The sequence below is a fragment of the Halyomorpha halys genome, unplaced genomic scaffold (assembly GCF_000696795.3).
Source record: "Halyomorpha halys isolate HHAL.00 unplaced genomic scaffold, Hhal_1.1 Scaffold147.1, whole genome shotgun sequence".
Taxonomy (NCBI): domain Eukaryota; kingdom Metazoa; phylum Arthropoda; class Insecta; order Hemiptera; family Pentatomidae; genus Halyomorpha; species Halyomorpha halys.
Window position 1 is genome coordinate 491,776 of NW_027116131.1, and position 15,229 is coordinate 507,004.

A 15,229-nucleotide genomic window follows, 5' to 3' on the forward strand; every position below is an offset into this window, starting at 1 on the left:
ATGTATTAGCAGGGAAGTCGAAAATCATGAACAAAAATATTTTTAGTGATGAGAAGATAGTTGACCGTAGATAAAATATATGAGGAGAAGATGGTTAAGGGTGCGGTCAGAGAATAATACAAATAAGTTAAAAAAACTTATTTATAAGTTGCAAAACTTATTTATATATTGTTATCTGTTCTAACGTACTTTTTATCTCAGAATCCTACACCGCCCGCATCGCCGAACTCACTTTGATTTAAGACATCTTCCAACCAGGTGTGTTTTATGTTTTATTCTCTTTTTCTTATCTTTCTCTTGCCCCCTTCTCCTTCTCCATTATTTCCTTACTTTTCCTTACCTACATTATTAGTTTTGTTCATCATATATTATTATTGCCATATTTTCTAATTACTTCTTTGTCTTACTTAACTTTATATTTTGTTTTTGCATTCTAGTATTTTAGGAACATATTTCATTAGTTCATATATTTTTTTCTTCATAACATTAATTTTTAAATTCTTATTATTAAATTAAAATATTCATATTTCGCCTTTGCATTATATAACTATTTTATTTACATATATAATTGTTAAATATATGTAGGAATAAAACAAATAATGGTTATAATGGGTGAACTTCTTTCATTACTTTATTTTTATCTATTGTACGATTATTCACTTTAATCATTCTATATATCCTTTTATTCATTGGTTATTACCTTTTTTTTTGTCATTAGGACTGATGAAGGCTAAAAATTCTGGCCGAAACGTTGCCACAAATAAATAAGTTTTTAACTTATTTGTGTTATTCTCTGACCTCATCCCCAATCATCTTCTCATTTTTTTTTTTTTCTGCAGTTATAAAAATTCGTATTTTAGGATTTATCGAGGTGAAAATAACTTATATCAACTTTGTTTTTGGCTATTTCCGATTCAAACTTCTGGCTCTGTTTTCCATTTTTTTCTCCTTTCATTGTTATTAAAATTGTTTCATATTTTGAATTTATCAATTGTTTATTATTGAAAATATTGTTAACTGATTATTTATTTCAAAAAAACAAAATTACTCTGGAGGATGATTTTTTGAAAATTCAATATCTTAGCCCTATTCCATTGGGAATTGGATCAAGCTGATATCAAAGATCACTCGATTGGATTTACCGAGTTTAATTACAATCGCCAAAACCGCATTTGAGAAAATCATAGAAAATTGTTAAATCTATAAAATACAAATATGTACTTTCAGTTCTGTACGACATTTCATTTTTTAGCCAGGCCCTTCACATAATATATTCTTTATATGGACAAGTGAAATTAAAAATATTAACATAGCTTATAAAAAGAAAATGCAAAATTGGGTTAGAACGTTATTGACAAATTCAAAACTTCAGACCAATGTAACCCGCATTTACGCTACAATACAACAGAAACCAAAACGTAGGAATAAACCTTTCGTTTGATATTAAAAATGTTATAAAACCGAAATGTGTGGTTCGTGTAACACGGTTTTTAAAAAAGCAGCTTGGCGTTTTATGGAGGAAATAAAATAAGCCTTCTATGTAAATAAAGTAAAAAAAAAAATAAATATTTATATATCCTTGTCACTAGCAGTACAAAAATAAAATTAAATACGTTCTATACATAAAATTATCGAGGAATTTGCATCGATTATAATTTGAATAAATAATTATAACAGGGTAGAGCCAGGTGGCAATTAACTCTAACCGAATCTGAACAATTATACAAATTGGGTCCGGTAATTGGGCCAGGATCATAATTGCATGCCATTGGCTACCGTGGGGGGTGAGCAGCATAAGGAAAAAAAAATTTTAAAAATACTCTGAGAGAAAAAATTGAACCGGTAGTGAGGAGGAAAGCGTTCACAAAAAATTGAAAAAAAATAGGACAAAAAACCAGAAGCAGTATAATGTAAAAGTAGGCTGATTATGTTCCAGTATAATTTGAAAGAGAGAGAGGGAGTGAGAGAGTGAGAATTAGCTGTAATGGGGGTGCCGGTAGGTTGCGTGTGATTGGCTCCTGGTTCGACCAATGGCATCTCGCGCCGCCATCATGCCTCATCGCTATTTAAATATATTCAAAGCCTTCTCCTAATCACTGATCTTACCAGCACCTTCCTCTTTGTTCAATTTTCTCTTCAAAATATCGTAAACCTTATTCGATATAATATTATAGGATGATATTATAAAAGTATTATGAAGAAGATTGTCTGGGGTGCGGTAAAAAGAGATAAAAATAGTTAACAACTATCTATTTGCCGATTTATCGCTCCACTTTGTAGAGCTTCGTCAGGGCTAAAAAGCAACTAAAAATATTTTGACATAGTAGGATAATAAGATACAAACAGGTAAATTAAGGTAGTGTTAAAATTATGTCAAAGTAAGTGAAAAGAAAATTATATGCAAAGAAATAAAACAGTAATAATATAAAATAAATAATGATGAGAATATAAAAAATAACCTTATAGTTTGTGCATTTTTTTTTATATTCTTATCATTGTTTATTTTATAAAAATACTGTTTTATTTCTTCTTTTTTTTAATTTGTATATAAATTTTCTTTTTACTTATTTTTACATAATTTTAACCCTACCTTAACTTCCTTTTTTGTATCTCATTATCTTACTATGGTCAAAATATTTTTAGTTGTTTTTGTATCTTTTTAGCACTCATGAAGCTCTACAAAGTGGGGCGAAACGTAGGCAAATTAATAGTTGTTAACTATTTTTGTTCTCTTTTGACCGCTTCTTCATGATTTGAAATTATACAGTCAATTATATATATAATTAAAGTATCTTAATCAATAATATATATAATTAAAGTATATTATTATAATCGCTTACGGATTTAAAAGGAAAACAGCTTACATTTGTATTGTATGCGTGTAAATGACAAGCAGCGTTTTCGCTTTATCACACATAACCTTCTCATTAGTCGCTTTGTAACAATTTTTAATTATTCAGTATGAAATTATAGAATTATTATTTATTTTAGTTATTATAGGGGTAAAGCTTTGAGTCATCAAAATGAATTGTTTATCTTTTGAACTTTATATATTGGTTTGTAATTTATTCCATTAATAAAGAACAAAATAATAAATTAAAAATCAGTCGCGCATCACACAACACTTAACAATATTAAACAATACTAAAAAGAACTACCGTTTAATTAAACAACCGTAGAAACACAAAGTTGAGTATTATATAGCTGACACACATATACAATAAATAATATCGCTTATAATTGGACTATATTATGAAGAAGAAATATTGCTACCTAATAGGTGAATTTTCGCAACAGAATATTAAAACTAAGGAATTTTAATATTAATACCTGACAACTAAACAACCACCAATGATGGGCAAATGTTAGCAATAGCTAAAGTCTCCATGGATACGGCCCTTAGTCATCAATGAACCATTGATAAATAAATATCGTATCCACGGAAAGTTTAGCTATTAGTTTTAACTATAGCTAATTTTTACCCACCTCTGACAATCACAACATTTACAGTTAACCATATGTCCTATTTATGTACATCCATAATTCAGAACATGTTTCACATCAACATCTCAGATATTAGTATTTTCTTAAACCTATCCGAATACAGGATAATTCATGAAAATAAATTCCTTCATAATTTAATTTTCATTTTAATAAATATCTTACAAATTTTTAAATTCTACTTTTAATTATTAAAATTTCTTAGATTCTATCAGTTTTTAAACCAATCATGTCCCCCCCAAAAAAAAAATCTTCCGCAAAAATGTGAAACGTCGTATCAGTCGAATCCCAACTTTCCAAATTTTTAAACAAAAAATTTAAAACCTTAAATTTTAATCATAATAAGGTGTTGTTTTTATTTATTTTTTTAATAATACCTAAGTATTAGAGCAATTGAAAAACTGTCGAGAAAACAAAAATAACTATTAATTTATGTGCATACAATTTTTAAAATAACCTTATAAACCTGATACTAACCAGAGTTGGATAAGTCCATGAAGCGTTAATGTATTGTCCTGGCCTTATTGTTCCCATAAAACCTCCCATGAGCTTTATGGACTGAAATAACAAGCATTACATTGATTAGGAATATATATATATTTTAGTTTTTAATAATAATATTAATTTAAATAAATCTATATCTTACTGATAAAAATTAAAGATATAATTGATATAAACTCAATAAATTTGATATAATTAAATAATAATAATTAATATTTATTCTTGATCTAAATTAATGAAATTTTTTTTTTATAATTTATTTATTGTTATTTACAACTGTATAAAAATATATACAAGAAGTAAATTTACTGTAGGTGACATAGTGACATGATAGAAACATGTGGAGAATCTACCCACTGATAGAACTCCAATAGCATTTCTAGAGGAGAAGATCTCGAGACCATCTTCTTTTCAAACGCCTAGGAGGGTTATTAGGTAATGAAGGAGAAGCCAGGTTAGAAAAAAGTGGATTTGGATGGTTGAGAAGTTTATCATGGAAGGAATGGTATCTGGTTCTGGCCAAATTAGCAACATAATGGAACATTGAGGTCCTGATAGATGATTTCGTTCGTGACAAAGTAAGGAGCATTAAGAATTTTACGAAGGATTTTGGACTGTAAGGCTTAGATTCGGGAGGAATTTGATGGTTTAGTGGAGCCCCAAAGCTCAACTCCGTATGTCCAGATAGGCGTTATAATAAGTCTTTTGTAATGGATTGGCAATTTGGAACCGTTTGTCTAGTAAATGTTGTAATAGTCGGCATCGACGAGCATTTTCTTGTCTTTTTAGTCTTGTATGAGGATTCCATGTTAGTCGTTTGTCCAGATGTAGTCCTAAGTAACGGATCTGTTCGACAGCAATAAGAGGGGTATTATTAAAGGATACTGTAGGACAAGAAGTCATGGGTTTACGACGAAGGGTAAATGTGACACTGACAATAGACAAGTGTCGTCGGCATACATGGTGAGGATAGTGTTAGGATGGGTTGGGATGTCAGCTGTAAAAACTGTATAAAGGATAGGACCAAGGATACTACCCTGAATGAAATATTTTAAGCTGTTAAACACAAATAGTTAAATAGGAGAAGATGAAGGGAACTAGATAGATTAGCAAAAAGTAAGTCATATTATTCTTCATGATACATTTTTCTTGACCTCCCCCCCCAACAAAAAATAACGCAAAAGTGAAATATTGAAATAAAATTATCAACAATACTGTACATTTTTATAACAACTTTTTCATATTGAAGAAAAACAGGAAAACTTATAGGTTGCATTTGACAAAAAAATTAAATTTCATTTTAATTTAGCAAAAATCTTTCTTGAAAAAGTGTCGGAAAATAGAATTTTAAAGTTTAAGGCTTGTTACTTGATTTATCTCCTAATTTGTTTATTATTTTTTTATCTAGTATTTTAGTTAACCTCCAAACCTCCAAAACAAGAACTATAAGAACTAACCTATTAAAACAACATACTACTGACATCATACTCCATTTAACTGACCAATTAACAGACTCATAACCATATTAAATGTTATATCTTTTTTATATGCTAAAAGATGGAAATATTTTCGAATTAACACAATTTTTTCTATGCTAATATGCTAAACTAAAGATCATGAATTTCCCTACTCTTAGCCGAGGTTTATACTATGGTGTCTGGCGTTTGCGATTAGAAAAGGTGGGTACGTTTACAAAACGTTGGGTGCTTGTGCTTGTGAAACGCGGTAGTGGCAGCGCTTTTGAACCAAGAGTTTGAGGCAAATATCAAGAATGTGCATCTAACCATCTCTTGAGCCTACGCTATGGATAGAAGGAGGATAGAAGTCGAGGAAGGTGGGCAGTTAGACCATAAGTACTGCGAAAAATCAAAAGATTGATCCCATCGTACCGGCTACTGCTCAACTAGCTGGATCAGCCTGTCTTGGCCTCTCCTTTTATTCCCGAAAAACCACTCAATTAAAAAAACAAAAAAATAAAATCAACAAGTTGCGAGAGGAGACGCTGCTCCTAAAGTCGCAATAACAAAACAGCCTAAGGAGGGCAATGACGGTAGAAAATAATTGTCGCGCGTCCAATAACTACTCTTCCATTATTTTCCCTGTACTACCAGGCCCCTGTTTCATAATGGAAGCTAATAGTATTAGTTCATAGTACAAGTGTAGAAACTAATGTGGCAATAATACTAATACTTATTTTTTTCATGATAGGGATGACTATTAGTGATATTACTGGAATTAAAAAATACTAAAGTACAAGTTACTATTGTACAAGTATGTATAATTGAATTAAGATAAATCTACAAGACTAATAGTATTAGTTTGTACTTTATTATGAAACAGGACCCAGCTTAATCGCTCCACTGGATAAAAACGCCATGTCCGGAAGCCTTATTAAAACCTTGGCTTAATGCTGTAGTTAATATTTGGCACTTATAGAATAAGTATAAGTGTTTGTATTTTGTAGTTTGTACACTTTTATTTATCAACTATTACTATTAGACTCCATTATTAAACAGAGTCCTGCTCTCACTGAATCATATAAATTGGCTAGCATAATTTCATTACTAAATTAATAAAGTGCTTCATTGTAAAAATACATTTTTCTATAAAAAAAATCTATGTTGAATAGATATTAATCATTATGGAAAAACTATACATATATATTTAGCCAGACTTAGGACTACATCTCGACAAACGATTGACATGGAATCCTCATTCAAGACTAAAAAGGCAAGAAACTGCTCGTAGATTCCGACTATTGCAACATTTACTAGACAAACGGTCTAAATTGCCAATCCATTACAAAAGACTGATCTACATGAATATTATAAGGCCTATCTGGACATAAGGAGTTGAGCTTTGGGGCTCCACTAAACCATCAAATTCCTCCAGAATCCAATCCTTACAGTCCAAAATCCTTTGTAAAATCCTTAATTCTCCTTACTTTGTCACAAATCAAGTCATCCATCAGGACCTCAATGTTCCATATGTTGCCGATTTGGCCAGAACCAGATACCGTTCCTTCCATAATAAACTTCTCAACCACCTAAATCCACTTGTTTCTAACCTAGCTTCTCCTTCATTACCTAATATTCCTCCTAGGCGTCTGAAAAGAAGATGGCCTCGAGATCTTCTCCTCTAGAAATGTTATTGGAGTTGTATCAGTGGGTATCAAGCAAATTTACTTGTTGTATATACGTGTAATCAGTTGTAAATAACAATAAATAAATTATTAAAAAAAAACTTTAGCCTGAGCGGCACCTCAATTGAGAGATAATAGGAGACCGCTGACATCTTGAAAAGAGAACTTCCTCCTCTCAACTCTGGCGTTAGTATTTGTCGCCCATGTTCATGTTTCATGTTTCCTTTATGTGAATGATTCATATTCATACCCTACCATAACAGGAAAGTTATGCTTCTGCCATTTATATATTTAATGATTCTTCTTACAAACGTTGGAATTTTCACAATTTATATGAATATAACGGCGAACATAAAACCGGATCGCATGTCAGAAAAGTTCTGCATTCGCTTAAAATGTATCTAGAGTAAACTGTAGGAGTCCTTGTAAGACATTTATATACTGATGTAAAATAATTAATACAAGGTAACTGTAAAGAAAAAGGAAAAACAAAACAAAATTATAATAAAACATTTACTACGGAGTTCGTTTTAATAAAGTACGTTGTAGGAATATTTAGAATTATTTATAAAATGGAGATCTTAAATTTGTTACAACACGATTCAAAACTGTCTTCAAACTGGTGAGTGCAGTACAGCGCAGTACGATTGTCAATTTTAAAACGTCTTTGGGCTGGTATAAACTTATAATTGACCATATATGAAATCAATGAGATATTCTTATATATACAAATGATTGGCCGCAACTGATTATGAAGGAGATGGACGGGGGTGCGGTCAAAAGGAACAAAAAACAGTTAACGAATATTTATTTTACGACGTTTCACCCCAATTTGCAGGGCTTCATCAGGGCGAAAAAGATGTCGGCAGTGTAAGATAATAAGATTCAATATGGTTATGTGAGGTTAAAAATTATGTAAATATAAATGAAAAATTATATAAAAATGAACAAAAAGAAACAATAATAAAAATGAACCAAAGTAATTTTTTTTGTAGGAGGATCGCCTGGTTGGCGGTCAATAAAGGTATCAAAATAGTAGAATATAAACTATTTATTGCTAGCTAACGTTTCGCCCCACTTTGCAGGCTTCGTCAGGGCTGTCAGAATGGAATAAACCATGGAGTCTGTCAGTCGCAGCACTCGATTGTGTAGCCCTGACGAAGCCCTGCATAGAGAGGCGAAACGTTAGTTAACAATAAATAGTTTTCTTTTACTATTTTGATACCTTCATTGACCGCCACCTGGGCTATCCTCCAACAATCCCTTCATACGGTATCTCCTTTCAATATAAACTTTTTTTTGTAAACTTCTCTCATATCTACTCTTCTATTTCTAAGTGCTATTACCTCTCTTTTATCATTTTAAAATTAATAGTTATGTTATTTCTTCTTTTTTATATACTTATTATTTTATATCTTATTTTTATTTCTTTTTATAAAATTTTCACTTTTAATAATTTAAATTTTTATAAAATTCGCATAATTTAGTTTCTACCTTAGTTAAATTTATTGTCATCTTATTATCATACACTGCAGAGATAGATCCGAGCTGGAACGATACCCACCACAACATGGAGGAGCTCGGGGTCGATATCCAGGACGTGGCTAAGATAACAGAAAATATAATACTCGAGTCCCTGGAAATCATCCACCACCACATGCATGGAAATTGTTGAGTAGTGGAATATCATCCAGAGGAAAGATGATCTGCATACATTGCATATTTTATTTGTTACTTTATTTTTTCTTTGTATATTTTTTGTAATATTTTAATATTTATTCCATATTTATTGTATATTAATTTTCACATAATTTGTTGATCTTCTATACATATATTTGTTACTTATGTATTTTTCTTATATATTTGTATCTCTATCACTATTTTCATCCATTATTATTTTAAAAGCACATTGGGTTGAAAGGGATACAAAAAAGAGAGAAAGGGGAAAGGATAGAAAAGGAGGGGAAAAATCATGAGAGAGAGAAGAAGAGAAAGAAAAAGAAAGGAAAAACAATATAAAAGAGCCAAACAGATGAAACAAAAAAAAAAGAGAGAGAAAAAGTCACATTATATTATTATATATTACTACTTTTTATAATTATTATTGTGTACTTATCGAGGCCTATTTATCGTAAGATCAAAAATATTGTCTGATTAGACTAAAATAAGTATCCTGTGTGGCTAGCAACCTAATAAAGTTGGGCCGCACAAATTTGTGTTTTTAATAAAGTTTTTCCTCCTTTGCGTCTGTTGAGCCCTGCTGAAGCTCTGCAAAGTGAGCCGGAACGTTGGCAAATAAAGAGTTATTAACAATTTTTTGTTCCTTTTTCACCGCACCCCCAACCACCTCCTTTATATATGCAGATAGTTGTTGGCCACTCGTTTAGAAATAAAACTCACAGTAATAGAACAACTTTATTCCACAACAAATTCTTTTTTAACAAAATTAATTAAAATAAATAAATAAAAATTATTATTTTTTTTTTTGCTTGGTTCTTAGAGGAAGATGTACGCCTAGAGGCTCCCCGAGTAGTAGCAATTTCCTGATCCAATTCTAGTCCTACTAATCCAATTTTTTCGTGGTGCTCATATATCTCGTCGAAGAACATTCCAAAGTACTTGAAGGCCTCACGAAATGGCCAATAGCGTTCTGAGCGCTCCTTCCGTTCATCGTCTTCTTCACACTCCATCTCTTCCTGAGCATACAGCAGAATTGGCCCTCATTCTTCACACTAAGAACCCCGTTAAAATGCCAAAATGCGTTGTTATCTCAACAGTTATTTCCTGTGCGAGTGCGTCTTGCAGTTTCATCCGATACTTAAACTTAAAACCGCTTAACCTCAGAAGAAACATACTTACGCATCTTCCTGGAGACCCCAGACGTAGAAGATACATACATTGGCACGGTCATGTGGTTGCTAGAAATCTATGAAGAGAATTGCCCTAAAGATGCGATCTGTTCTCGAACTCCATGCCCTAAATCCCTTATAAGCAACGATTCTCTCCATGTGTACCTTTCATATTCTACAAATCAAGGAATGCACTTTGAATATCCGCAAAAAATTAGAGGTTTCTCCACTCCCCGATCCAGTCAGTATAATCTATATAGATATCTAATATATGTGGATTGATGCAAGGGCTTTCCTTATAAATGGATTCATAATAAATTGAATTGATTATTGATTATTGCATTAATCCACATCGCCAGTAAAATCTATGTTTGATAAAAATATATTAGCATTGATTACCTTGCAATCAGACAACGAAGGAGTTATCACTTCGCAGCATTGGACCGGCCGCGTCATTATTTGGATAGCACCCAACCCAACGTTGTGAACAGTCACGACTGGTAACAAAAGGGCCAGTAAATAAATGTTAATCTTTATATAATTATAATATAAGTTATTTATATATACTTAATATTAAGAAGGAGTGAAGACAAAAAGGAACAATATATAGTTAACAACTGTTTAATTGCCGATGTTTTGCCCCACTCTGTAAAGCCTCGTCAGTGCTAAAAAAAGATACAAAAACATACTTCTGATTCTCATCTCGGTTTCCAGGTCTTTGATTTTTCTGTAGACCTCTTCGTTAGATCTTAGCCTGCAAACTTGGTATGTTTTCCTGGGCCCATAGATTTTTCATAAGATCTTCCTTTCTATTCTTAGTAGCTTTTCCAAGTTGGGTAAGCATGTAGTCTCTACCCCGTATAAAATCACAGGCCTTATCACAACGTTGTAATGTCTTAATTTAGCATTGGAGGAGAGGTTCTTCTTATTGTAAACTTAAGCTGTTTAAAAGCTTAAATTTTCTAATTTGCTATTTTCTCTCTGATGCTCTCGTTCTCAGAACCGTTGTGACAAATTAATTCTCCCAAGTACTTAAATTTTCTGGTCACTTTTATTTTTCCATATTCAGTGTTTACTATTTTTTTCTTGAAATTTACTTCAGTAGTCATGAGCTCTGTTTTTTCATTTGATGTTTTTCTGTTATTATTTGTAGGGTATTTATTTGACTAATAGCCTCTTCCTCTGATTCTGCCAACAGTGCGAGATCGTCGGCCAATGCCAAACAGTGCCAGATCGCCGGCCAATGCCAAACAACTCACTTTCACATGATTGTTTTTGTTCCCTACTATGGCTCCTGAGTTATTTTTTTCCAGAATTCCTCCATGATTTTATCCAGGACTATGTTGAAAAGTATTGGAGAGAAGCCGCCGCCTTGCCTTAGCCCTGTTTTATCTGAAGGTTTGCTTATAAGAACCTCAAATTTCACTTTAGATTTTATATCTGTCAGAGTTAGTTTTATCAGATTTATGGTTTTCTGGTCTACTCCATATTCTTTCAGAATTTCCAGTAGGGTTTCCCTATCCACTCAATCGTAGGCCTTTTTAAATTCAACAAAGGAAACGTACAAATTTTTCCTTCTGGTAGTGTAGTATTTTATGAGCAGTTTAAGGCTCAGAATTTGCTCCTGACAGGACCTTCTTTTTTCTAAAGCTCCCTTGTTTCTCTCCTATTTTGTGATCTATTTGTAATTCCAGCCTATTCAGCAGGACTCAAGAGAATATCTTACACATAATTGATAATAGTAAAATTCCTCTGTAGTTATTAACATTGGTTTCGATACCCTTTTTCATGTAAAGGATATATTAAGGCGGTTTTCAATTCTTCTGGTATTTCTTCATTCTCCCAAATGTCCAAAAGCATTTCCATGAATTTCTTTCTGAAGTCATCACTCGTCATCTTCCACGTCTCTGGCAGGACGCCATCTTCACCAGAGGCCTTATTATTTTTAAGTGATTTTATTACTTTCTCTATTTCTTCTTCATCACTCCATTTTTATAATAAATCAAATTTACTTAATGTGTTTTATATAAATACAGTTGTAAATTGCAATAAATAAATACAATTTTTTTTTTATTTTTTGATCTTTATATATTCTGAACTCATTTCCTTAATTTTCCGTCATCAAGTGTGTTATATTTTTTTTTTTATTCCTCTCATATCTAATTTTCTGTTTTTACGTGTTATAATATCTTCTGTTCATTTTAAATCTAACAGTTTACGTATTTTTTTTTATATATGTATACTTATTATTTGACATCTTATTTTTATTTATTTTTGTTCATTTTTCACTTATATTTATATAATTCTTATCTTAGTTTACTTTTTTTTTTTATCTTATTATCATATTTTGTCAAAATCTTTTTAGCCCTTTTTCTACCTTTTTTAGCACTGCACAAAGTGGGGTGAAACTATATTTATAAATATATTTTGTTCCTTTTTGACCCCACCCCCGACCATCTCCTTCATAAATTGAAAAATAAGGTCGATCATTTATGTATATATATATATATATACATAAATATTTCTTGAGAGGGTTTTAATTAATCTTAAGGGTTTAAATTTAATCTTAAGGGTTTTAATTAATCATAAGGGTTTTAATTTAATCTTAATTTCTTGAGAGGGTGATAAAAATAGTATAAGTCATATAATAGCCGGAATAGGATAATTTTAAGGAAAAGGCCAATTTTTAACTTATCTGTCATATACCATGAGAACTGTATTATAACAGAAATCGGATTAAAAAAATATATATAGTTTGTATATTCATGTAGCATGAAAAAAAATTCATTACCATGGGTATGATGACTGCATATTTCAGAAAACCCAATTGCAGACTTCAAAATATGCACTAAGTTAGAACATGATTCTGTCCCAATAAGTTAGCTACTAGACTCAGAGCAATGAAGGTTAATCCATTGATGACAACAAATTATATTTACCGGGTACAGTTCCCTCCATTCAGCTTTGTGTAGCCTTCTCTCCATTCTAAATTACCTACTCATCCTTTTTCGGTCCGAATATTTTATGTAATTCTTTATTTTCGAAAACCTTAAGGCGCTGTTCTTTCCTTTTGGTAAGAGCCCACGTTTCGTATCTATAAAGGACAGTGGGAAGGACAAATAGTTTTTAAAATTCTAACCTTTTTGGGGAAAATGCGAGCTCACCAATTTCGAAATTGAAAAATTAACAATAATTTCTCGCCTTTATTTCCTCGTCAGTTTCATTTTTTCTAGTTGTCGTAGAACTTACATACTTAAACCTATCTACCTATTCAAATCTATTTCCTCCTATATCTATATCACCGAAATTGCTCCTGTTTCTACTGCTAACTATTTATTTATTATTTAACCGTATTTATTCCGAGACCTAGTGCCTTAATGAAGTATATCAACGTAGTTGTATTTAGTTTTTTAGTTTCCCCGTCCTCACCCAATAATTCCAACCATCAGCATCCCCAAGCTCCGGTATTTTAGCACCTAAAGTTAAACCATATTCGCTATACATTACAATTTTAATAAGATATTCTAGTCCTAGATTACATAAGATAGGAGACATAGAATCGCCTTGTTTTAAACCCGACCGAACCACGAACTTCTGAGATTTATGATCACCGATTCATGGCTTATTAAACGGGGACTTCTTCAGGAGATTCAAAGCGATTGAAAATCATAGATTTAAGTATAGGGTCGAGAAACGTAAGTAGGGGACCATAAAGAACAGTTTATTTTAAAACAGGAGGACATTCGTAAGAAAATTCCTCGTTCGCCCCTCTGAAGAATTCAGAAATATCTTTTTTCATTTCTTACAAATGTTCTCCTGTCTTAAAATAAATTGTTCTTTATGATCGGTTCCTATGAAGCTGGTATCTATTATCATCGTATATATATACCTTATTAGGAATATACATACGTAAGGAATACGCTTACTTGAGATAATGGTTCATTCCCATCTGAGATGATTCGAAATAATTTATTATACCCCGATGTTGCTGCAAGAAAAATGACTAGAAGTAATATCTTATTGTTCTGTTTAAATAAAGTGCCACAATATTTCTTATAAACCCTCTAGTACCGCGGCAGGCAATGGCCACTCCTAGCTGTCCTTGTGGAACAGCATTCCTCGTCGGGGTAGAGGAGAAGGAAGGAAAAAAAGAAAGAAAGAAATAAGCAAATGACGTAGGAGTCAAAGAAGCAATTACATTATACGGGAAGAATAAATCTCGAATTCAAAGCTGAGTAGTCTTCATCATTTAATGCCTTTCAAAACTGAATAATTTTCACTTAGACTTCAGAAACAATTCAAACTATTTTTTATATTATTATTGCTCAAGGCTTAGGGTCGATACAGCCCCATAGTGGGGATATCAAGATACCTTAGGTAAGTCGCTAAATTAACATTGACTCAACCAGGTGGGGATCGAATCCACAACCTCCTGAACTAACGAACTAACTTAAATTATGTTGTATCAAATCAATACAAATACTAAAGATTTTTTTTAGGTACTTTAATAGGGGTATTCATAATCTTTACTTTAACATGTTAAAGCGTGTTCATGGAAAAACTTTGTTAAATGAAGAAATATATGCTTCTTTTACCATATTAAAACCATATAACATATAACATGGTTAAGAGTATGTTACTAGGTCTGTTAAATGGAAAATTACGTCACACAACAGACCAGCTGAGCTCCTCACCATTTTGTTTATTGTCGTGTTAGGTTACTTGCTCGTAGTTTGTGTTTTGATTGTATTAGTATTGTTTTGGATGTTTTTAAAACTAATAGAGCAATGGATGGCAATAATAATAATAATAATATAATAACAGTTGTTAATCAGTTATTAACATTAACATCTCGATTTTCTTTCTAACAAGTTAAAAGATCATCAAGACACTCAGTAGCCAAACTTTCACGCAACTTCAACTTTCCACTCAATTGAGGCATGTTGTAATAAATTACTTTAATCAAAACTTAAAAGTAAACAATAACAAGAAGCTTTGGAAGGTAAGGTTATAAAACAAGTTGCTCAGAAAATCCGCTAGGAGATGTTCCATATTTAGCATGACTTTAAATAGGGCTGCTCACAATCCTATACTTATTACATTTAACATGGTAAATCATTTTACATTTAGCACATCGTGAATACCCCTGATGTATATTCAAGAAATTTATTGGTCACTACCTCACCCTGCAATGCTTTGCAATTGCTATATTTGAGGATATATATACAAATATTGA

At 31.7% G+C, this 15,229-nt stretch overlaps 1 protein-coding gene across 1 annotated transcript in view; it reads right to left on the bottom strand.

The window, feature by feature from the left end:
• Nucleotides 1–15,229, bottom strand: part of LOC106678557 (uncharacterized) — a 54,557-nt gene that overhangs the window by 17,384 nt on the left and 21,944 nt on the right. The window contains exons 3-4 of the mRNA XM_067053005.1: nucleotides 10,393–10,490; nucleotides 3,979–4,059 (exon numbers count right to left, since the gene is read on the bottom strand). Coding sequence (XP_066909106.1) covers nucleotides 3,979–4,059; nucleotides 10,393–10,490 — 179 coding nt within the window. The remainder of the gene's footprint in view (nucleotides 1–3,978; nucleotides 4,060–10,392; nucleotides 10,491–15,229) is intronic.